At 61.6% G+C, this 24,085-nt stretch overlaps 1 protein-coding gene across 1 annotated transcript; it reads right to left on the bottom strand.

Moving 5' to 3' along the window:
* Positions 1 to 1,530: 1,530 nt before the first annotated feature.
* Positions 1,531 to 22,159, bottom strand: GNB1L (G protein subunit beta 1 like). Its single transcript, XM_056120347.1, has 6 exons — positions 22,024 to 22,159; positions 21,602 to 21,727; positions 18,321 to 18,483; positions 14,362 to 14,460; positions 10,172 to 10,387; positions 1,531 to 2,017 (listed from the first exon to the last, which is right to left on the bottom strand). Exons 1-6 carry the CDS (start codon positions 22,143 to 22,145, stop codon positions 1,766 to 1,768), a joined length of 978 nt encoding a protein of 325 aa, XP_055976322.1. The 5' UTR covers positions 22,146 to 22,159; the 3' UTR covers positions 1,531 to 1,765.
* Between the last annotated feature and the right edge of the window lie 1,926 nt (positions 22,160 to 24,085).

The following is a 24,085-nucleotide window of genomic DNA, read 5'->3' on the forward strand; positions in this document are numbered from 1 at the left end:
GAGGGAACAGACGGCACTGGTCCTTCCACATGACACCCACAGGTCCTAGGGCACCACACAGCCCGAGGGACCGCAGGAGAGGGTCAGGTACACAGCGGGGCCTGCCCCCTCCAGTCCAGGCACCCGGGCTCTCCCTGGCCCGGGCCCAGTGGGTTCACAGACCAGGTCTTCTCTGCCTGCAGGGGTACGGCATGGGCCAGCTCTGCACCAGTCTGGTGTCCAGGGCCCTCCAGTTAGATGCCGTCCCCTCCACCCCCACCCTCCACCGGGCCCACCAAGGTCCCACACCCACCCTTTCGATGCAGTTAAATATGGCCACAAGGGGCTTCACCCTAGGGCCCCAAGGGCCCACTGCATGTAGAAGTCCCAGCAACGTGCTGCTACTGGGCTTTTCCACCTGCAGAGAAGCATGACCAGAGTTCAAGGAGGTGGGCTGCCCTGCGCATGCTCTCCTGTTTAGGGAACTGTCCTTGGACCCTCCAGAGCCTCCCACATCCCCTCAGCCCTTACCCTTTGCTACCCCTGGGTTCCAGCGTGTGGCCTTCCCTTGGCTTTTCTGCCTTTGGCCTTGAATTTCAACCAGCCGGGTCCCAGAGCCTTTCCTAAGCACCTTCTCGCACCACCTGAGTGAGGCCCACCCTGGTGGCTCCACCCGGCACCCGCCCCATGGTGCTCTCCAGACTGCTCTGCTCGGCGCCTCACCACACAGGTCAAGCCCGGGGCTGGCTGTGCTGAGAGTCTAGTGGTCAGCAGAGCAGCGTGAGGGAGGCCCAGGCAGGACGAAGGGCTTCCTCTGGCAAAGCAGGCAAGACATGGGGGTCAGGGCCCCATCTTCAGTGGGGTCTACTTTCAGCCCCCCTGAACCCCAAACACTCTAGGGCCCTACTCCTTCCTATCTCACTCCACTTCTGTTTTGTTTTGGGGCCATACCAGATGGTGCCCGGGACTTACTCTTGGCTCTATGCTTGGGCATCACTCCTGCTCAGGGGACTGTATGGGGTGCTGGGAACTGAGTCTGGGTCAGCCACGAGCCAGGCAACTGCCTGACCCGCTGTACTGTCGCTCCAGCCCCTGATAACCTCCACTTTAAGTGAGGAAGCCCAGGCTGCAGGCGAGCGACGCACTCACGGGAAGACTGCGTGTGTGCTGGGCGGTGCCCGGCCGTTGGGGAGGCCGAGCTCCTCTGACCTGGCACTGCTTTTGCCCACAGGTCGCCCTGGCCACAACTGCCTGCCCAGCCACCCATGACTAGCTCTCTGCAAATGGCCCTCCTCTCCTTCTCCTCCTCTTCAGAATTTGGGCTATTTTTCCTGTCCCTGGCTTGGTTGTGTGTGTGAGGACCCCTCTCCTGAGGGAGGAGCTGATGGTGTGGGCAGGCCCAGGGCTGGGGAGAAGGGCATACCTGGTGTCCCCTGTGGGGTGGGGGTACCTGTGCCATCCAGGGCAGGACGTGGGGGACAGCTCTTGGCTTGGACCAAGAGGGATGCAATGGGGCCTCCTTGGACAACTCCAACCTTGAGCCTGTGGGTTTGCGAGTAAAAATTTATTGTCCAGAAACCCCAGCTCGGCCCCTGACCGGGACTGCAGGTGCCCATGCGTCGGCTCAGCTGTCCTTAATAAACGGTCACTGTCCTGCAGCTGTGTCATTTCTACAAAAGCAAACAGCCCTCAGAGGGTGAGCGGTCCAGTGATGTGAATCGGGTTTGTCAGGTGTCCTCAGGTGTCTGCCCAGCACCCGTCCTTCGAGTCCGCAGGGGCTGGCCAATCACGTGCGTGAGTAGAGTGACCAGACACTGATGCGCTGGTCCCCAGAGCCCGCGGCCAGCAAGCCATCATCCGCGAAGGCCACACAGTGGACGGTCGCACTGTGGAAGGTCAGCACAGCCAGGGGCTTCATTGTGCTCCAGCGAAAGACGCGGATGCGATGGTCCCAGCCCGCAGTGGCCAGGATCTTACGGTCCGGCCGGATCTTGACGTCGGCGATGCCAGGGTTGGTGATCTGCTGTGTTCGGCACACCTATGGGTGGAGAGCAGCAGAGAACACTGTCAGTGTCCCCCCGAGATGAGTCAGGGGACAGGAATGCAGCGGGGGACCACAGCCCTTGGAACCCCCAACGAGGAAGAGCCTGGCCCCTGGCCTCAGGGGACCCCTCAGTTCCACAAGGACTCCGGCTAGCACACAGGCCTGCTCTGGTTCCCTCCTGTGAAGTCACAAGGAACAACCTAGGGGCCCTTCACTGAGAAACATCAGGCGCCCTAGGGCCCAGGCGAGAGATGACACTGTCAGTCTGACACAGCATAAAGCCAGCAGCCCACACTCCCGAGAAACTTCACAGTGCCCCCAGTTCCAGGGAGGAGGAGAACGCGAAGCCTGCCTTCAGCAGAAGTGAGACCTGCAGGTTGTGGAGGGGCTGCGTGGGGTATAGCCCTGAGGGTAACCACAGGAGAAAAGGACAAGCCACAGGCTTTGGTCTGGAGCAAAGAAGGAGCAGGGCACTAGCAGGAATGGGAAGGAGGCACCAGCCCTTGGGGTCATGGTCAATCTGGGACAGACAGGACTGTGGTGTGCAGTGAGCGGCAGCTGGCGTCTCCATCCCCATACCCTAGTGGCAGAAGTATTTTGCTGTCACTGTGATAATCCCAAACAGCCCCATGCCCCACAGGTCACCTCTGTCATCCATTATGTACCCCCGGCTCTACTATATCATGTCCTAATGGGGCTGAGGGACCTCGGCTGAAAGCCTCTCTTTCCTCTGTTTTGATTTTGCACTATTTTTGTTTGCTTTCTCTGTGCTCAGGGATCACTCCTGGCAGGGCTTGAGGGATCATATGGTATACTGGCAAGAATCCTACCCACTGTCCCACCTCTCCAGCCCCTGAAAATCATTTTCCTACAGAGAGAACACAAGGGAAGAGGAGGAAAGCAGAAGATGAAGAAGAAAAAAATGGCAATAATGATCAGAAACAAACGTCATCACTGCATTTCTATCATAAATGAAGCAACTACTTCTACCAAACAAGAAACCGTAGCAGCAAAACTGGAGGACCCGGGAATTGGCAGATTTCGAGAAAGAAGCGGGATGAAAAACACAAACATCAGGCACAAGAAAGGGCCTCCTGACAAGCATAGGAGGTGGAGGGAGGACACGTCGCATACGGGCAGAGAAATGGGAGGATGGAGCTGCAATGGGCTGGAGAGGGGAGAGGACACGCAAAAGAAGAGAAGGGGGTGCATACACTCACTGATACAGAACACCGATTTTTCTGTCTAGAAATGGAGCGCTTAGGCTCTAAACCCATCAAGACTACTGAATGGCAATGTTAAGAACAGCCTTAGTAAAGCCATTGGACTTAGTCTCCTAAAGAGCATCTTTTTTTTTTTTTGTAGTCCAGCAAGAAGTGCAAAACCCATTTGAGAGGCGCACACATTTCTGTCCGTGCCAGCAGACAGTGGGGCGATGCCGGCAGACTGCAAGGCGGGCATGGCCCAGGGATTTTATATCCAGCCAAACTGCCGCTCCAGGACAGAGACAATAGACAAGCATTTTTGAACATGTAAGAACTCAAAGCCTACGCTCCCATAAGCTCTTCTTGAAGGAAGATTAACGCCCGTCTCGCAGGAGATAGCTGGAGAACTCCAGCAAGTGGCCTGGCAGTGAGCATGGCATCTACTTACCTGTGGGGATTAGGCCTAAAACAATATGGGGATTACGACGATAGAACCGGTTGTGTAACAACAGAAGTAGGGAGGACAGCGAGGGACAGAGTGGCTGTTGGGTTCACCCATTTGCTCATCTCTTGTCACTTGCTGCCAATATACAACTGTAGATCTTAGGCTTGAGGGATTACCTGACACCCCATCAGAGAGAGAGAGAGAGAGAGAGAGAGAGAGAGAGAGAGGTCATTTTCCTTTCCCATACCCAACATCGGGTACCCTTGTTTTCTGTTTTTTTCATTTTTATTTTTTGCTTCTGGGCTCACACCCAGAAATGCTCAGGAGTTACTCCTGGCTCTGCACTCAGGAATTACTCCTGGCAGTGCTCAGGGGACCATATGGGATGCTGGGGATTGAACCCAGGTCGGCCTCGGTGCACAGGCCACTATGGTCCAAGGTCTACTGAATTATGGTGAAGGGGATGCTTCTGGGCAGAGGACGGGGTCGGGGATGCTGCCTGAGGGCCGTCCCTGCTCCAGAGGGATGGCAAAAGTGAGGGAGACAAAGTCCAGTGGGGCCTGGGGGAAGGCAGAGTTTGGCCGTCTGTCCCTGTTCCTTCCTTAGCAGAGACTGAATGAGCTTGGGCTTCCCACAGGCTTGCCCTGGACAAGCCTCCGTAGTCACCAGGGGAACAGCCAGTTACTGAGCTGCTTTACAGGCAGAAGTAAATGCGCATCGGAGCAGGATAACAGAGTCTAGAATTCCCAGAGTGTGCCACTGACAGTGTCCACTCACAACGCCAAGACACTCACAAAGAAGCAGGGATTGATGGCCCGGAATGAAGGGGAAGACAGAAACCGGTCCAGCATGATACAGATACTAGAGAGAGCAACTGGTATTTTGTTTCCTTGTTTGTTTGGGGGGTCCACCCTCAACAGTGCTCAGGGTACGGGGCGGTGCTGGGGATCAAATCTGGGCCTCCTGCGTGCACGGCATGCTCTCAGCCCACTGAGCCAGCACTCTGGCCCTGGACCGAGCAGATAAAGTCTGAAGTAGCCATTCAAAGGTAGAAACAAGGGCCAGGAGGACTGGTCCATGGTTGGAAGCCTGCCTCAAATGCCGGGGGAGAAGGCAGTTGGGATAGAGAAAGGACCACCATGACAAAGATAGTTGGAAAATCACTCTGGATAAGAACTGCGTGCTGAAAACAGTTAAAGGAACAAAAGGAACAAACATGATAACATCTCAGTACCTGTATTGCAAACCATAATGCCTATAAGGTCAGTCCAGTTTTCATAAGTGCTGCACATGTGCTTGCGAGGGAAGCGAGCCTCACTGCTTGGTGCGTGCTGTACCTGCTCGCGGCCAGGGCTGCCGGCCGCGGCTCCCTCCACATGTGCCGTGACCTGGGGGCCCGGGAGGGTGCAAGCAAAAGAGTTTGCCTTGCACACGGCCGACCCAGGATTGATCCCCGGCATCCCATAAGCCCCCCTCCCCGAGCACCTCCAGGAACAATTCCTGAGTGCGGAGTCTGGGGCAACACCTGAGCATCGCCAGGTGTGACCCAAAAAGCACCCACTCCTAAAAAAAGAAAACAAAAAAACAAAGGGCAGTTCTCAGGAAGATGACCTTTCTGAAAGTGTATGCTCCTACATTAGATTAAAAATGCAGTAAGAAAAGAAAAAAAAGTTCAGGACACTGTAGGCTTGATAGGATGCGCCTGGTGAGATGTGATTTTGCTTGCACCCTCCCGGGCCCCAGGTCACGGCACATGTGGAGGGAGCCGCGGCCGGCAGTCCCGGCCGCGAGCAGGTACGGCACGCACCAAGCGGTGAGGCTCGCTTCCCTCACAAGCACATGTGCAGCACTTATGAAAACTGGACTGGCCTCCACATTGCAGAGAGCTGATATCATTCAGGCCTCATTCTCCAACCACAAAGGAATTAAGTTTGAGATTGAAAAATAATAATAATAAAAAAAATAACGGGCAAGGGTGGGGGGAGAAATCAAACATTTGGAAAGAGAAAAACACTCTAATCAGCTCAGCAGGCAGAGAACAAATAAAACTTGGGTCCGTCTGGAAGTGAGTGATGAGACGCTGGTGACATCTCCCAATGTGGCACACAGACAGACCTCGAGGGGGCCCGGGATGGCTGGGGAACAGCGCGGCGCGAGGCGGCCACAGACCACGCTCCCGACAGGGGAGGAAGGAAGAGAGAGGCAGCGGCGGAAATGGTGAGGCAGAAGGAAGATGTTAGAGATCAACACGGCTCAGCCTAATCGGGAATCAAAAGGGAAGGACAGTTCCGCAGAGACAGCAGGAATCCAGCCCTCTCGACCAACAGCCAAGCGGGTCAGCGCGGAACTAGTTTGAAGATGCTCACTTCTGAAGATAAGCTGGTTAAAAGGTGTGAACGTCCCGCTCCCCACCAAGAAAGGCATAAATGAGCAGAAGAAACAAACGCCCCTCCCCAACAGGGCATGCACCTGGGCCAGGAACAAACTCCACTGGGCTTCCTGGAGATCAGCAGAGGAGGGGACGCCCCCCTCCTAATTCTGGGGCTCCAGGAGCCCCAAAAGCAGAGAAGGGGGCAGAGAGGTACGGCTCAGTCTACTGACGAATGCACGGCCAAGTTCCCCGAGCCCAGTCCCAGAGACAACCCACCGTGAGTCACTTTACGTGGGGATCGTGTGGCTATTTTAACATCAGCAAAAGGTCAGGTCACACGATGAACAGGCCTGAGTGGCCCAGCCTGCAAGAACCTGCCCAGCGCAGAGCCTGGCCTCGATTCCTGCCCTTTCGGGGTAGGAAAGAGACCAACCCGACCGTGAAAATCTGCCAGGACCTTGCAGAAGACACACCCACCCGCTCGCCTGGTCACCTGGAGGCACCCAGCGGCTTTGGGCCTCGGGGCCTGGCCTGGATTCCCAGCTGGTGAGCCTGCCCTCTGGCTGCCACCCTGTCCAGCCTCCTTCACCCCTGCCCCTTGCTCTCCTGGTCCAGGCTGACCCGCCCTCTGTCCTGCAGTCTCTCTCTGGGGCCCACTTACTCCAGGTGTACAAGGCCCTAGGCATGGGCATCCCCTCTGAGCTGGGGCTCCCAGAGGCAGAGGTGTACCCAGCTGTAGACCCCCCTCACTCTGCAGGGGGCCTCAGGGCGGGTGCCCTCCCATGCCGGCCCTCGCCTCCCACTCCTTCCCGCCTCGGGACCTGTGTCCACTCTGTCCTGGAGCCTCTAGCACAGCAAAATGGGGCGAAGAGGACCTCCGCACGGTCTGCCCCCCACGACCCCTTTCTCTCCTCTGAGCTCTGGCAGGGACCAGCCCCTGGACACGAAGGGTGCAGTGGGCTCGCTGGAGCTCCCCGGGTCCAGGCCCTGGATCCCACTGGAATCTCTGGCCAGTCCCCAGAAGGAAAATGCTGCCCGTAGATCTGCACTGCTGCTGTGCCCTGCAGGCCCAGGGCAAGCGGGGCAGGGCACCTGGGGTCCTCACGTGGCACCGGGAGGGTTGACATGTGTTCCTTTGCCGGCCAACCCACAGCCGCCCCTGCCCACTGGGAGGGGAGAAACACCTCACACGCAGCTCTGGGTGGCACGTGGCTGGCATCCACCTGGGCAGCAGCCCACAGGCCAGCCAGCTCTGCCCCTCCTCCCCTGGGCAATGAGAAGTGAGACAGGAAGCATCCGGGGGAGGCCATGCACACAGAGACCTGTCGGTCCCCCGCTTGTATTTCCAAGAACGAGGAGGCCTGTGAGGTCCCAGCCTGGGAGACGGATGGGAGGCCCGACCCCATTCCACCCAGGCGGGGTCTTGCCTACAGGTTGCCTGGCCTCCGGTGGGCGCCGTGGCCCTCCTCCCCCCGCCTCCCCGCCCCGGTCCGGCCACGGCTGTTTGAGAGGGAAGTTCTGGCCGGGTGGGAGGGAGGCGGGGACAGACACCTGGTTGCGGCATCCTCATGCAGCGCGGGGCGACAGTGATTGGCCCTCCCTGCGGCCCAGGCTGGCTGCGGAGGGGGGCACGGGTGTGTGCGCGCGTGGGGGGGGGGGTGTCTCATTATTACTTAAAGGCTTAACTATACAGCCGGCTGTAAATCAGGCCCTGCTTCAAGGCTGTGGGCCGGCCGAGAGTGGGAGGAAGCAGCAGGTCTGCACACCACCTGTGTCTGCGGACAGCTGAGGCCCGAGCCCCCGGGGGCGAGCAGGAAAGCCATGGGGGGGGGGGGGGGGGAGGAAAGTGGCCCTGAGGTGCAATGTGCCCCAATCCCTGAGCTCGGGCGGGTGGCCGGGGGCTCCTGGTCACTGCCACGACCCCTGGCCCTGCCAAGTCCGGCCCAGGATCCTCCAGGAAGGTTCCCTGGCCACCAGTGGCCCTCCCAGCGCATGACCTCAGGTGCCAGGAATGCACACGCCGTGCGGCCGCCATCTGCTTCCCATTACCCACGCTCTGCTGCAGGAACCTCATCTGCGTCTCCGCGCCCAGCACCCGCCTCGGGAGATTGATTTGGGCTCATTAGAGACCCCAGCGGCAGGCCGTGAGGTGAGGCCTGGCTGTGCCCACGTGGCCGGAGGCTGGGTGGCGGCACTTGCCGAAGCCTGCACTTCATGCCCGAGTGTGCGGGCTGGGGGTGTGGGGGGCAGCTCGCTAGCCCGCCCACTTTGATGTGCGCGGCGGTCAATGCCAACCTCAGGCCATCCACGCAGCCCTGTTCCCCTCTGCTTTAACTCGCAGCTCATTAAGGACGCCCCCCGCTTTAACTCTCTGAGCCATCAGCACAGCAAAAGTTCATCTCTGGACTGGAACATGCCCCATAAATTTCAGCTCTAAGTTCTAGCAGCTGTTCCCCAAACCAGCCAGGAGAGACCAGGAGGACAGGGTGGGGGGCAGGGGCGCCCCTCCCCTGGGGCCTGGGCGCAGGGAGGCTGGGCTGAGCCCCAGTCCTGTGGGATGGGAGGGGGATGGTCCTGGCTCCCTCGGGCTGGAGGAGCAGGGCGGAGGGGTACACAGGAGAGGCCAGGCCAGGCCTGTGGCCGGGGACCCCCAGCACTGAGCGGCCCCTGACCCACTTTCTACAGACCCCCAAAGCACCGACTTCACTCCGGCTCCTCTCGGCCCAGATTCCTGTAGAGGAGGGGGTGCTGGGACCCGACAGATCCTCCCCACTGGGAGGGCCAGTTTGACCCTCTGCTTAGGGGCCTCCCTGAGAAGGCAAGGCAGAGGGACAGACCCGGGAAGGGTTAGTCCGGAAAAGCAAAAACACACCCCCTGTCCCCAGGTGTGGCGGATGCCTCCCTCATCCGTTTCACTGGGTTCTGCAGGGCTCCCCCATGACCCAGAGGCCCCCTCAGGCCCCAGCTGCGAACCTGCCACCCTCTGCGGCTGCCAGTCGCGGTTCTGCCACAAGGCTGTGCTTCCCAGGGTGGCAGCGGCCCCCCACCATGATGCACCCGGCGCCTGCCACCACCCCCAATGTCCCCACGACCCTGTTTTCCTGCTTCCCTCCCATCTCCCTCTGGCCCACAGTGCCCACCCAGCCCACACCACCCGCCACCGGGGCTGCAGCACATGGGTGATGTCCCCTGGGTACCAGGGCACGTTCACGCCTCCTCACAACTCGCGCCTGAGGCTGGGGACTGGCTGCATGTCTGTGGTGGGAAGCCGAGACCACCACAACCTGTACCCCAGGAGAGTCACCTCTTGGCCACTCAGCTTTCCCGAGACCCCAAGGTCCCGGCTCTGGCTTACAAGTGGCCCTTCCAAGGCTGACCAGGGTAGTCTCAGCCTTCCAGGCTCCCTGGATCGTGGGGCCTCCCCTTGCCCCTCCAGAAACCAGCAAGTATCTGGGCAACCAACCCTCTAGGGACAGACATGTATCAGACACATCTCCACCCACAACCGTCACCCCCTGTTCCCTGTGCCAGTGTGAGGCTTATACGGGAGGGACAACGGGCATCCCCCCACCCACACCCATGGGCCCAGTGCAGATTCCGGGGTTCCGGTGCCAGCACCAGGCACACACCTGGTGTGCCCGCCAGCTGCTCCATATGCCCGCGGGGTGGGCAGGCCCCCAGCAGCACCGCAGCACCTCCCGAGGCCTTTCTGCCCAGGCCTCGGGGGCCGCCTGTTGACCGCTGCCCGGCCGTGACTGCGTGGAGTTCTCCTTGCAGCTCTTTCCTCTGATTAATCAGTTCCGAGCTGACTGAATTCCTCGGAGAGTTTGCAAACGGGCCTGCATACCCCTGGACTCTACATGCCTTTTTTCTAGATGGACAGGACGTGACTGCAGTTAACCCAGGCCTGAGCGAAACCCAAACCATGTGAACAGTTCCCAGACCCCCCCGCCCCCCCACCCCGTCTACCCGTGCAGGCCTCGCGGATGGGCCTGCCCGCAGCCGCCAGGCGTGATTGATGAGGCCGGCATGTGCGACAGCTCCTCTTCATGCCTAAATATTGTTTCAGCCTATCAGACTGTTAGTGCAGAGCAGGATGAATGGCACCTCGGCTCGGGCGCCCTGACCTGCAGTGCCTGCCGCTCGTCCACGCTCCAGACAGCCAGCGCCTTCTCCGCGGAGCCCGACACGCCCCTGGCCTGCTGGGAGTCGAAGTCGAGGCCCATGACGGGCTCGGGATGGCAGGCGAGGCGGCTGCACACCTTCCGCTGGGGGATGTCCCACAGGGCCACGGATCCGTCCTCGTAGCCGGCCAGGAGGAGCGGGCGGGGACTGGAGTCAGCCTGCGGGGAAAAGCACGCCGTCAGCATGTGAGTGGGGGCGGGGTGGAGGGGGGCTTGCTGGGGGCTCAGCTGGGGAGTTACTTCCTGAGTTCTACCACAGTCGAACCCCCCCACCACACACACACACGTACACTCCCCCCAGGAAGGGCTAACAGTGCCAGCACAGACTCTGGGGGTGCTCCCGAGCACTGAAGCGTTTGCGGAGCCCCAGAGTGGCCGTGTGCTTGTGCCACTCCTCGCCGGTGGGTCCTGCTGCCTGCTGGCCACACGCTGCAGGTCCCAGTGCTGGCCTGGCCTCCAGCCTCCCTTCCCCAAGCCACACCTTGCCAGGGACAGTCACCAGACTAGAACCACCGGGCACACTGTAAGCTCCACATCCATGAAAAATGAACTCTGGGCGCTGTCAGCGTGGCCGCAGAAGCCCCCATGCCCTGGCCCCCCCTCTGCCCCCCGTCCCTCCCAGGGGGCCTGGCGGGTGGCTGCGGCGCTGAGTGGTGTGTGCGGCTGCACCCGGCCCTAAGCCGCCGTGATGGATGGGCGCGCGGGGCAGAGGGCGCAGGGCCGCGGGCTGACACCTCGTTTATCTCGCCCCGGCTCCCCGGGAGCCCTGCAGGCTTCCATGCTAACCCGGACCCTGGGGACCGCCGGCTCTCAGCCCGCTACTGCCACTGGGAGACCGGTGGCCTCTGGGAGGGCTGGGGGACGCAATGGCGAGTGCCGTTTTGCTTTTCTTGTCCCCAGGCTGCCCCGACAATGGGACCTGCCTCTGGTTGGTGTCTCATATCAGAAGTAACTGAAAGGACTGAAGTGATAGCACAGCGGGGTAAGGCGTTTGCCTTGCATGTGGCCAACCTAGGTTCGATCCCTGGCCTCCCAAGCACCGCCAGGAGTCATTCCTGAGTGCAGAGTCAGGAGTAACCCCTGCGCATCACTGGGTGTGGCCCCGAAACAAAACAAAACGAAACAAAAAAACTAAGCACATGTTTCTCCCCAGGAAATTCTCCGCTGAGCTTTAGGGAGCTCTGAGGTCCCTCCCTACCTGGCGCCTGCCCGCAGATTCTGAAGGGGGCACGGAGGAACGAGGGCCAGCAGGGCAGTCCCCTGGGCCGTGGTCCCCAGGCAGCCCCAAAGAGGTGACTCCGCAGCCCTCGCCCGGCTGAGAAGCACTGGGACCCGCTTTAGGTGAAGGGTCCGGCACGCATCCTGAGGCCAGCGGGTACCGCTTCCTCAGAGGAGCTCGGCTGCACTTTCTCTGAGTGCCGGGGAGGGAAACTGAAACTGAAACTGAGGCGCACCTCTGCCCCCTGGTCTGACCCACCAGCGCCCACCCGCACCTGGGGCGGGGGCATGGCTGAGGGGGGTGAGGAGGCCTCCCACACTGGCCCGGCGGGGAGCGGTTCTGCGCTCTCGTGCTCTGAAGGCCACGCGTGTCGTCCACACAGAAGGAAACGGCAAAGCAGACACGGACCAGTCCGGGAGCTGGGACAGTGAGGACAGCCTCCTTCCCGCCCCTCTGGGAGCCGTGCGTGTGGCAGGAAGGGCTTCTGGCCCCTGTCCCACCATCCGATCAGAACGCCGAGTGCCGCATGTGACCGCCTCTCTCTGGGCCTCTGCAGCCAGGATCCCCAGGACTGAGCCTGCACCATGAGGAGGGGCGGCTGCGCAGAGCGCCCAGCCAGGAGGACATGCCTCCCTGCACCCAGACCCCACCCTGTGGCAGGGCCAGGCCACACCACCACCAGTAGGTGCCCATTTCCCTCGGGAAAGGGCAGTCAGGGCGCCAGGTCGCTCCCTCCTCTAGGCCCTGGTCACGTTGTCCCCAAGTCTGGGGCTCGCCCCCCTGCACATGCACTAGTCCTGTAACTCCCGGGCGCACCCAGAGCTGCAGTCTCTGGGCCCGGAGCACCCCAACCGGCTCACCCATCCACAGCCCAGACACCCGAATCCTGAGGGTCAGGCTGCTCCTGCCCCGGCACCGCCTGGCTGAGAAGCACGTGGCCCCCACTGCCCCCCGCGGCAGACACCTCACATAGGCAGCACCCCCTCCTGTGCTGTGTTCCCGGGGGCTTAGGGGCATGATGGCCTGGAGGGACTCCCGGAGGGTAGGCCCCGCTCTGCAGAGAGGCCCCCAGCTGGGGGTCGAGGCTGGCTGGGGGCCTGATGGAAGCCGCGGCGAGACCTAAGGCTTGACTGAGGGGGCAGGGTATGAATGCAGGCACCAGGGCACTAACGCACGGAACAGGACAGACCCAAGACTCCTGAGAACAAGCCCAGCCATTCCACCCTACTCAGATTAAGATGCGATAACCTGGACCTTTGGGCCTGCACAAACGAAAAGAAATACAGGGACGTTTCAAATGAACATGGACTTTTCTTCACAGTGTTGGATCCGTTTCAACTAACAAAAACACGATTTGTCCTTCTGTCAACTATATTAATTACCTTAACAAGTTTGTACATCCCACTTCTACACATTTTTCTGCTGGAATTTTTACATGATTACACAATGTCCACGTTTCCAGGGAGCAGAGCGAGCGTGGATGCTGCCGGGACACCCTGCCGCGGGCACCCCCGACACATGCACAGCATCTCCCCAGGGCCTGGGGGCCCCCTACCACACACACCGCATGACAGCCACGGGGTGTTGCCAGCCACATGTCTGCTGGCACCAGAGCTTGCCCTCCAGCTCTGGCATGTGAGCGGGCACCCTCTGCCCCGCCCCGCCCCTCCTGCTGCAGCCAGACGCTGAAGAATCAGCTCAGTGCAGACCCCAGTTCCGGCTGGACCTTCCAGGGTAACCAAAGAGGAGAAAGGGTAAGTCTGTGTGGCCCCCAGAGGCCAGCAGCACAGGGCAGGCTCCTTGGGACGGGCCATCCCAAGGGATCCTGCTGACCTCAGGAGTTGAGACAGGCTGGGCCCCTCCTCGGGGCAGACTTCAGAAAGGACCAACGCCCGCAACAGCAAAGCTGTTCCTTTCCCATGACACCCTCCACGGAACCCTGGGCCACCTGCTCTGATCCCCACCACAGGCCGTGCGGAGGAGAGGACAGCGTCTCGGGTGGACAACAGCGGAGGAGGCTGGTCCCAATGGCTCCCTCCCAGCACTGGCGCAAGAGCCCGTCGGCAGGGCCTCCGGTCTGTGTCCCTGCTCAGCCCTTCCCAGATGCCTCACAGCCCTCTCTAGCCAGGGAAGAAGGAAACAGTGTCAGATCAGCAGTGCCTGAGTGTGGCCGCAGGGAAACACACCATGCTAAGCCCACTCCTGCCTCCAAGAGGCAAAGAAGTAGCAATAATTAATCCCCAGCAGAGCAGGGGCCTGGCGGCTTGCAGGGTTGAGTCAGCACTGCCAAGTGCCAGGCCTCATTCAGAGGGGAGGGGAGGAGAGAGGGAAGAGGAAGGAGGGGAGGGGAGGAGTGGAAGAGAGAGGATAGGAGAGGGGAAAGAGGCGAGAGGAGCAGGGAGACACATGGAGAGGGAGGATGAGAAGAGGGGAGGGGTGGGAGGAGGCAGGAGAAGAGAAGAGAGGAGGGGAGGGGGCAGGAGAGAAGAGGGGAGGAGAAGAGAGGAGAGGGGCAGGAGGAGAGGAGAAAGAGGAGGGGGAATGCGAGAAAAGAGGGGAGAGGAGGGGAGGGGATGGGGGAAAGGGGCAGGAGAGGAGAGGACAGGAGAGGGGAGGGGAGAGGAGTGGAGGGGAGGGGAGAGAAGAGAGGAGAGGAGGAGGAGGAGGAGAGGGGAGGAAGGGGAGGGGGAGGGGAGGGCTGTCCCTCCTCAGGGCCAGCAGTGCAGCTGGGGGGCTGCCCCGGAGTCCTGCCCCGAAGCCTGCAGCGGGAAGGCAGCAGGGGCCGTGGGATGCAGAGGCTTCTCCGAAGGGGCGCGCTGCCCGGCTGGTGTGAGCGCTGACTGGCGAGCAGGGCATGAATCAGAGCCCAGCGGGCGTGGCGGGCAGGGCGTGGCTGGCGTGCGCTGGGCCTTACCTGCCACAGCTGCAGGCACATGGGCATGCCTGGCTTGGCATCTGCCTCCGGCTTCAGGATGCACACCGACGTCTTGGATGGCATCTCCAGAATCTGAACCTGACAGTAGGAAAACAAGTTGATTTGGGCCGGCGCCAGGTCGCGTCTGCGCTATACAAACAAGAGACTTTTAAGGCGATTAGCCAAGGCTGCTGCGAGTTTCTGTCTGCTCCCGAGAGCGTGGGGGCCGAGCCTGCTAATTAGGTGCACAGGCTCGTGGGCTCGGCGCTGCTGGGCCCTTGCGAAACGCACCGTCACTCCCGAGTGACCGTGTCCCCCGGCCGGCCGCCTCCCTCGCCTCTGCCCTCTCCCTGCTTCCCACGGACTCAGTCCCACTCCTCCACCTGATGCTTCTCCCTGACACCGGAACACGTCTCTCCGAGCTCGGGAGTATCGAATGGAACACCTGGGGACCCACCACCAAGCCCAGGGAAGGACACGCTGTGTAGGCAGGACGCGCTGAGCCCGTCGGCCCACAGCCCCTGCTCTCACCCCTGTGCTCCAGGGGCCCCAACGCCGGCCCCGCCCCCAGGCCGAGGCCCTGACTGGCCCCCACGACCAGCTCAAACCTACGCCAGTGTGCCTGAGCCAAGAACAGACTCTGCCCGGAGCTGCCCAGGGAACAGCAAAGGCCTCCGGAGCACCTGGGGCCGGAGTCCCGCAGACTGGACCTGGGCCCCAACCCCCACCTGAGCCAACACTGGGCAACTGGGGTGGCCCCTCCTGCCTGGTTCGGCCTTGCCCCCTACCTCCCCACCAGACCTGTGGGGGGCAGGGCAGCATGGAGGCCCGCTGCCCTCCTGGTCCACCAATCACACCTCAAGAGGAGCCGCTCAGAAGCTGCACGCCCTCGCCCTGGGGGCACCTGCTGGTGTGCTGACAAGCTTGTGCGACTGGCAAGGTTCAGAGCTTCGAGGCTTGGTGCTCCGACAGGAAGAGCCCAAGGAGAGCTTGAGGCCTGTGAAGGCAGCCCCCGAGCCGGCCTGAGCCCTGGAGCCCAGGCCACGTCCGGATTCTGGCACAGCCACACGTGCTGGGGGGGAGGGGGCGGCCCAGAGGACCAGTCACCCGACCCAGCCTCCAGCCAAGTCAGTCCTGCGGGGCTGGGGCTGTGCTCTGGGCAGGACTCCCGACTGACGCCTGTGCAGTGCCCAGGCCCTGGGCAAAGGCGCCCTGTTCCTGGCCACGCCTGCCAAGGAGGGGCCGGTCCCAGGAGCCCTGCAGTATGTGCATGTGTGCACACATACATGTGCATGCACACACACGTACGCACACACATATGCATGTGTGCACAAGAGCATATACACATGCTCACACACAACACATATGTACACATGTGTACATACACACATGCATGTGCACACAAGGCTTCCCGACTCGTGGGCCACAGGGCTGACATCCACAACTGCCTGCACTCTCCTAGCCCATGAAGAAGACAGACAAGAACCCTCGGGAACGGGGACAGAGCGAGAGGATAGTGGGTAGGACAGTGGCACGCAGCCAACCCAAGTTCAACCCCTGGCATCCCCTATGTTCCCTGAGACCAGCAGGAGTGATCCCTGAGCACAGAACCAGGAGTTGGCCCTGAGCACAGTCAGGTGTGGCCCTAAATTTTTTTTAAAAAAAAGACCCCTATAGAAGCGAGAGGATTCAGCACCATGAAGTCAGAGGTGGCTTCGAGGGGCGCCTGCAACTCCCAAGGCATCATCAATATGAAGTTCTAGAGGGGACACGTGACACGCGTCACATGCAGCCACCAAGCGTGCCAGGCAATTAACGCTGAATGGGCAGAGAAGGCAGAGGGGAATTTTTGGAGACTCTCTGCTTCCTGCAGTGAGTACCAGGGACTTGGCTCTGGGCTCACCCTGAGAACCCCGCGCCCCAGCCCTGACCGGGGGCCATAGAGCCTCAGCCAGCGGCGAGGCAGGGCTGAGCAGCTTCAAGGGCACAGGAGCCAGACCACAGGGCTCGGGCAGACACGCGTCCCCCTACGGTCTGTTCTGCTCGACGGCCAGATTCCAGCACACGAGCTTTGTTCTGGGTGTTCTCAAGGGAAGTGCTGCTCCCAGGTACTGCCCAGGGGAGGGGGACATGGGATGACAGCAAGCAAGGCTCCCAGTCCAGGGGCCTGGACCGCAGGGCCAAGGAGGGCCGAGCCCAGCCTTCCCACCCGAGGGTGCAGCAGGGCCTCTGTGGTGGCAAAAGCAGCCAGGACCGAGCTTGGCGAGCTGCACAGGCGACGGGAAGGAGAGGTGGCGCGGGGAGGTGAGAGCCGTGCAAGCTCCGAGCCTCCCACAGATGCTGCCATGCGCTTCCCCCTGGCAGTCAACCGCAACGCGTGTTTCCAGAAAGGAAAATGTTTGGTTCGGGCAAGCGTGGCCACCCAGATGGCCGAGCGGGGCAGGAGCATGTCGTCCTGGGGCAGGGTCTGGACACAGGCCAGCAAGGTTTTTCCAGGGCCCCGTCCAGGCACATTCCAGGTGGGAACATGGAAACGCAGCATTTTCCCAGGACGTTCAGGCTTCCTCAGTGGGCTGCTCCCCCGGTGCCCGCGCAGGGAGAACAGGGGGGCAGGAGGGGTTCAAAAGTGCTGGGGCCGGAGAGGTAGCACAGTGGGTAGGACACTTGCCTGCACCATGCAGCCGACTCAGGTTCAATCCCTGCACCCCATATGGTCCCCGGGGCTGCCAGGAGTGATCCCTGAGGACAGATGGGTGGACCCTCCCTCCGCCAAAGTGCCCTGGGCAGACAGCCCGTGGGGCGTCTGGGGGCAGGAATGGGCACCTGGACGCTGGCAGGAGACGGGCACCCCCTGCCCAGTGGCTCAGGGAGGCTTGCCCTGCTTTGCAGAAGGAAGCACACTATTATTTTCCCATTAATAAAACTTTTTAACAGGTTTTTGGGAAATTGGCAAGAGAAGTGTATGAAGGTCCTAATTGGTGATTTAGATGCAATCATGAACAAATAAATGCCTGTTCCTATCTCATTATTTTGGAACTGAATCTGCAGTGAGGCCGATGACTCTTCTTGGGCAGGGGCCAAAGCTCACTGCGTGCACAGGCCTCAGGCCCTGCCGAGCCACGCTGGCTGAGCAGGGGACCTGGGGAAGGGCAGCGGGCCCCTCCTCGGGCCCCGGAACTGCCGCCAGCCCGGAGCAGCTGAGCCTTCACTCCTGCCACTCCTCCAGCTGGGGCTCCTCACACTCTGCTCTCCCTGGAGCTCATCCGAGGGGGCGAGGGACAAGCGCCCCCAGCCCCGCTGACCTCTCTGCCCCCAGGACCAGCGCTGCCTCTTCTCTCCTGAGGCCATGGAAGCCACCGTTCGGCCTGCTCTGTGTGACAGTGACCACTGAGGCCTGGTTGCACCGACCCCCACCCACAGCCCTGTGCCCGGACATTCTCCATGTACCGCTGCCCCCTGGACTGATCTCATCAGTGCCCACCCACCTCCGGGGCTGGGGCGTGGCTCAGGGAAGTGGGGCCTGCTGGGCACAGGTGAGGACCTGGCTTTGATCCTGGTGGCCCCAAACCAACCAGAATAAAAGGCGATCCTGCCCATGTCCTCGCCTTGCCGTGGCCTCACTCCGGGGCCGGGTCCTGCTCCCCTGAGGAACCCCAGCCCCTGCGAGCCTCCACCTCCCAACACCTGTCGGCCTTGTGTGCCCACCCCAACGTCTTCTGAGTCCCTCATCCAGTGTTCTGGGGCCTTGGGCCTTGCACGTGTTCTGTGCAACACAGTGCCAGGTGCTACACCTCCCAGAGACAGTGACCCACACCTCTGGGCCTCCCTTCCCCACCACACAGGCCAGGGCTCTACCCGAGGTCCCTGGAGCTGAGATGGAGACAGGCCCAGCCTGCCCTGGGGCTCTGGGGGTTCTGGGAAGGGAGATGTGGTGGGGGTTGAGGTGGGATGGCACTCACCTCATCGCTGCCTTGCCCTGGCACGGCCAGGGTCCAGCGCTGTGGGCTGCCGGCCAGGATGGCGCTCTTGCAGAAGCCCACGCTCTCCAGGCGCACAGAGTCCACCACGGCATTCCTGCCCTCCGCCAGCTCCCACACGCACAGCCGCAGGTCCCGGCCCTGACTGCCCAAGCCGGGAGAGACGAGGCGTGAGCACCAGCGGGGACTCCTGCACTGCGGCCTCGGGCAGGGATGGGTCGGGGCCTCAGGCACAAAAGGCGTCTCAGGGGGCAGCGCGACAGTGCAGCGAGTAGGTAGGGCATTTGCTTGCACGCACCCAACCTAGATTTGATCCCTGGCATCCCATTTGGTCCCTTGTGTACCTCCAGGTGTGATTGCTAAATGCCGTTAGGAGTAACTCCTGAGTATTTCTGGGTGTGGCCCAGAAATTGGAAAAAAAAAAAAAAAGAAAGGCATCTCAGCCCAGATCTCTGGGTCTGCAGTGGAGGTGCCGCAGGCTCCATGGCACACCAGGTCTCTCACGTCTTCCTGCCACATCTCTCTCTCTGGCCAGCGAAAGGCCCAGTGGCCGTGAGCTCATACCCAGGCACAACACTTGACCCGAGGGAGCGGCTATCACAGTCCGTGCTGCCCCGGGTGGGAATCATGGATGCATTCTGCTGGGGGCTGCTGGGGGGAGCCAGATCCCAAAGGCGACGGAGGCTGCAAGGGCACATTGCTCACAGGACATCCCAGCAGAGACGTGACCCACAGTGGGGACACAAGGGTTCTGCAGGGGCTGACTGCCTCGTGTGGCACTGAGGAGGAGACAGGCCCAGGGGGTCTGTCGGGCCCACACAACTAAGTCACGAGGGGCGGATGCTATTGAATACTCATGGAAATAACAACCTCTGCCACTAAGAGTCCCTAAGTTCAACCCACATGGCATGGCCCTGGCCTTGGGGTACCCCAGCACCACTGATGCAAGCACTAAAGTTCTAGGCAATCACCATCAAGTATCTCTGGAAGTGACGGAGGCCCCCACTCAGCCCTGCGTGGAAGCATCTCCCCCTAAAAATCCACAAAAGTGGATTCCAGGCTATGCCACAGATTGTGAAAGGGAGTGGAGCCATAGTACAGCTTTGCAAGCAGCCGACCCAGGTTTGATTCCCAGCATCCTATATGGTCCCCTGAGCACCACCAGGAGTAATTCCTGAGTGCATGAACCAGGAGTAACCCCTGAGCATCACCAGGTGTGACCCAAAAAGCAAAAAAAAAAACCAAAATGAAACAAAACAGAATCACAAGTGATGACAAAGGGGCGGCAAAGTGCACTCCAGAGAGACAGCAGCCAAATGGGGTCCCTCCCAGAATCTTAGCTCCGCGCACCATGCTGGTTCTCTAAAAGGTAAGTCCAGTCAATGGGCTCAGGCCAAAGGCCACTGCTCACACGGCTCCACTTTTGCAAGTTAAGGGGCAAAAACAGACCATGTGAGTCTGCTTCTGGGAGCTGCCTGTCCCTCTTGGGAAGGGACAGAGGCTGGAGGGCTGCCCCCCAGGCCAAGAAAGGGTAGGGGTGGCCACGGGTGCTCTGCCTCCTGCCTGGGAGGGGCCACAGCTTGAGAAAACAGCAGTCCACGGCCCTGTTCTGGACACTTTTCACTAAGGAAGTCGCATCACACGAGGAAAAGTGGAGAAAACAAACTGACCAGGTGGCAGGCCCCGGGCCCAGGTGCACCTCAGCCATGGGAGGGGCTGGGTGTGTGCACGGAGGCCCCTGGACCCCAGCAGCCCCCCTCCACCCCGCCTCCCGAGCCCAGCCTGGCAGGGTCGGGCCTCCTCTGGCTGGGAAAGTGCATTTTCCCAACTCAAGGGCCACTTGGGAGATGCTTGGCTTCAAACACAGCTGCGTGCACGGCCGCTCGAGAGCATCAACGCACCTGGGCCTCGGCAGCACCTGCGCGGTGTGCGGCCACATCTGCTGACCCCGGCCTGCCTGGGGCGCGCAGCAGCTGCCCTTCGTGCCGGTTTCCCCCACCGCATGGGCCCGGGTCACCAAGGCCCCACTACCCTGGATCTGGCTTTTGAGGCTGCCAGGAGTTTCGGCAGGAGGAGAAGACCCCCCAAAGCCTACATGTTTACTGGAAATTTCGGAGGAACAAACAGCGGTTCCTGCAACCAGTAGCTCTGGCTGTACCCAGGAAGACCTGCTCACCCTCAGAGGAAGCCAAAGCTCAAAAGGCCAGTGTGGCCGGAACGGATCAAGGCCCACGAGAGCACTGCGAGGACGCCCAGCTATGGTGACCGGCCTCTGAAACCCTTGGTCCCTGGTCACCTGCAAGTCACCTCCAGGCTGCTGGGTATCTTGGGGGTTTGGCACAAAACTGCTCCGCAAACCAATGGAGCCCAAGCTGGCCTGGCCCCCTGAGAATGGGTTCCATGATGCCCACGTGGGCAGGTTCCAAGTCCAGCACAAGCCTCCTGGTCCATCTCAGGAGAGGACACTCAGCAAGGTAGCATGGTGCCTTGGCACAAGTCCGGGCTGACACTGTCTCCTGCAGGACAATGGCGCCTGCTCCGGGCCAGGTCTGTCCCTCCCCTCCTGATCCTGTCTCACACCTGCTGCTTCTGGGCCTCTCCCACCCGGGGGTCAGACCTGTTACCGCCACACAGCAGAGGCAGTGCCCACCACCAGCCCTGCAGATGATACCTCTGTCCCCCAGTGCCCTAAAGTGGTCGTGGGATGGGGGGAGGTGCAGCCCCCACCAACCTGGCGAGATCAGGCTCTGGTTCAGCATGGCGCTGGCGAGAAGCAGCCAGAAGGGCACCTGTGAGCGGCTGGAATGAGGCCCCCAGCGGAGAGCGGGGGTTTCCTCAGAGCACCCCTAGCAGGTCCCAGGTGGAGGCTGGGGAGAGCAGCATACCGGGGTCCCACACACCCTCCAGCCTGTCCTGTGGGCACCTGCTCAGGGCAGTGGGCAGGTGTGGTGGCCTCAGCCAAGAATGCCAAAAATGGCAGTTCAGCCAGACCAGTGTGTGTGTGTACATGTGCGAGAGGTGAGAAGTGAGAGTGTGTGTCTGTGTGAAACTGGAGAGTGCATGTGTGAGAGAGAGGTGGGAGTATGTGTATATGTGTGAGGTGAGAGTGTGTGTGAAGTGGGAGTGCGTGCGTGCGCGCGCGCATGTGTGGGTGTGTGTGTGTGTGCGCACGCGCGCGCGCACGCGTCTAGACAGAGACGGGGGCACGCCTCGCCCAAGGAAGACCCCCCTGTTCCTAGGGACAGGCTGCTACCAAGACCCACCTGAGAAGCTGGTGGCCAGGCGGCAGCATCTGCAGCCAGGTCACACACTGGCCCCCGTGGCCATCCAGGGTGGCGACCGCCCTCCGCGTCTGCAGGCTCCAGATGTGCACCAGCCCGTTCTGGGCCCTGCTGAGACAAGTGCAGGCAGTTCCCAGACGCGCTGTGGGTGTTGGAACCTGCTGGCAGGCGCTGCTCTTGCAGGAAGCCTGCAGCTGAGGGGCTGGCTGCTTCCCCTCCTCCTTCAGCCCACAGGGGTGGGGTGGGGGGCGCTGACTGCACACTGGGCCACCTAGAGCCAGCAATGTCCCTGCCTCCCCTCAGAGGGCAATGGTCCCTCACCAGGACCCCCAGAGGAGCCTCAGGCTCACGGCTGCCTCTCCCCGCCCCCTACCCCCAGGGCCGTCCAGGGCAGAGCTACTCACCCTGAGAGGAGCAGGGGCTGCCCCTGCCCCTGGGCCCCGGTGCAGAAATGCAGTGAGTGTACAGCAGACTGGGTGCCTCGAAGCACGAACTCAGGGTCTGGGGGTGGCGGTGAGGCTGGCATGCTGGGGTGGTCACCTGTGAACACAGGGAGGGGTGGGTGACTTACTGTCCTGCTGGAGGGCGGGGTACTGCCCCACCGCCTCCCCCCTCTCCCGTCCCACCCATCATGCAGTAGTGCTCACCTCCTCCCCCTCGTGGCAGAGGACCCCCCCCCCCAGCATGCTCCCGCTCCACGGAAGGGCACGTCAATAGGGGCTGCCCCTGCAGCCACGAGGCCTCCCCGGGCATCCTCGGTCTCCGCCCAGGGGAGCTGCCTGCCCGCCCTGGTCCTTCTGCCTGCGCCTCCCCCTTTGCACCCACACCAGCGCTGGGCACACGTCCCTGCAGAGTGAGGCGGCTGGATGGATGAACCAGTGGACAAACCAGAGGCCTGGGGTGCTGAGTGCGGGGTAGTGAGCCCAAATGAGGAGCAGCCCCCGACACACAGGTCCATGCCTGGACAGTTTTGAGTTCTAAACACCCCCCACTCCCACCCTGTGCAGAACAGACGGAAGGAGTCTGGGGGGCTCTCCCAGGAGCTCAGGGGCTCCAGGGCGTGCATGCTGACACTGCAGGGAAGTCGGGGGGCTTCCTCAGACGGCAGCCCCCTCCTCAACCCTCCCAGCCTGTGCCAAGGGTCCAACAGAGGAGAAACTTGCTAGTGTCCCCCTCGCAGTCCCACCACTGTGCCCCGCAGCGTCCCAGCATGGCGGGGGCCTTCTCTCCTGCCACCTTGGCCCCTAGGTCATAGGGGAGGCTGGCAGAGGATGACAGGGCGTCAGGGCACTACTGTCAGGAGGTGTCCCCGCTGGGCTCCAACGCCCCCACCCCCCGGGACGGCACCGCCACGAGAGGGAAGAACAGCCCGGCGAGGACGGCTGAGTCCTTGCCCAGGCCTGGAGGTGGCTCCGGGCGGAGGCAGAGGCTGACGCAGATGTGGCTGCAGGCACAGGCAGCCGCAGGCCAGGGCAGGAGCGCGTGGGGCCGCTCAGGGGTCGCCGCCTCTGCTGGCTCCTGCACCTCCTCTCCGCAGGCCTCTGGCCCACTGTCTGTCTGTCTGTCCCTCCCCCATCCCTGACCCGGAGAAGTGAGCCCAGAGAATCCTGACTGGAGCAAAAAAAAAAAAAAGGTTGACAACACCTAAGAGACGGGTCTGCGGGGTGCCGGGACGGCCCCCTGGGCTCCTGGGTGCCCGCGGAGGGCTGGTGTGATGGGCCACAGGGGGCCACCGCCGGGGCTGGGACTACACAACCAACGTGCAGGGAAGCCCCATCTCTGACTCCACCACCCCGTCCTGCCACCCCACTCTCAAGGGGCTTCAAAGAGAAAGGGGCCGGGGGGGCCCTGGGAATGCGCTTGACAAACAGACAAGTCCATGCTCGCGTGCTTCATGCTCTCTCTTTCCTTTTCAGACTTTTTAGCCTAAAAGTCCCTTTCTCCCCTTTGACTAAAAGCCAACAGGCCCTTCCCAGGGCAAGGACAGATCTTGTGGGGCGGGAGAAGATCCAAACTTGGGTGCTCCGTGGTCCTGGACAGTCGACAGGCAAACGGCCTGGCGTGACCCGAAGGCGCTGCCTGGGAGCCACGTGCCGAGGGGCCGCTCAGGGACGGTCGGGGAGCAGCTGCTGGACCCGCAGGAGCTCAGTCAGCTACCCTCTGCCCGCGGGAAGGAGGGCTTCCTGGGGAGGCGAGGGCCCGGCTTACGACACCCCAGAGTGGAGACAACCAAGCATGTCATTCCCATGGTCCTTCAGCAGAGGTGCACGCTCCAGGCTCCGAAGACAGGCTTCCCACACGCCACACAGGCAAGCCCCCACACGGGCATGCACACACCACACAGCACCCCCTCACACATGCACTCACCACAAACGCCCCCACTTACACATGCACTCACCACCACATGACGCGCCCATTCACACACGCACTCACCACACAATGCCCCCTCTCACACTGCCACTCACA

The sequence above is a fragment of the Sorex fumeus genome, unplaced genomic scaffold (assembly GCF_029834395.1).
Source record: "Sorex fumeus unplaced genomic scaffold, SorFum_2.1 ptg000043l, whole genome shotgun sequence".
Lineage (NCBI taxonomy): Eukaryota > Metazoa > Chordata > Mammalia > Eulipotyphla > Soricidae > Sorex > Sorex fumeus.

Excerpts from the sequence above, each read along its gene's own strand:
- GNB1L (XM_056120347.1), bottom strand. The coding sequence starts at position 22,145 with ATGCCAGCCTCACCGCCACCCCCAGACCCTGAGTTCGTGCTTCGAGGC. Across the intron at positions 21,728-22,023 it reads CAGCCCCTGCTCCTCTCAGG|GGCCCAGAACGGGCTGGTGC; the intron begins GTGAGTAGCTCT and ends TTGTCTCAGCAG. Across the intron at positions 14,461-18,320 it reads CAGGGCAAGGCAGCGATGAG|GTTCAGATTCTGGAGATGCC; the intron begins GTGAGTGCCATC and ends TCCTACTGTCAG.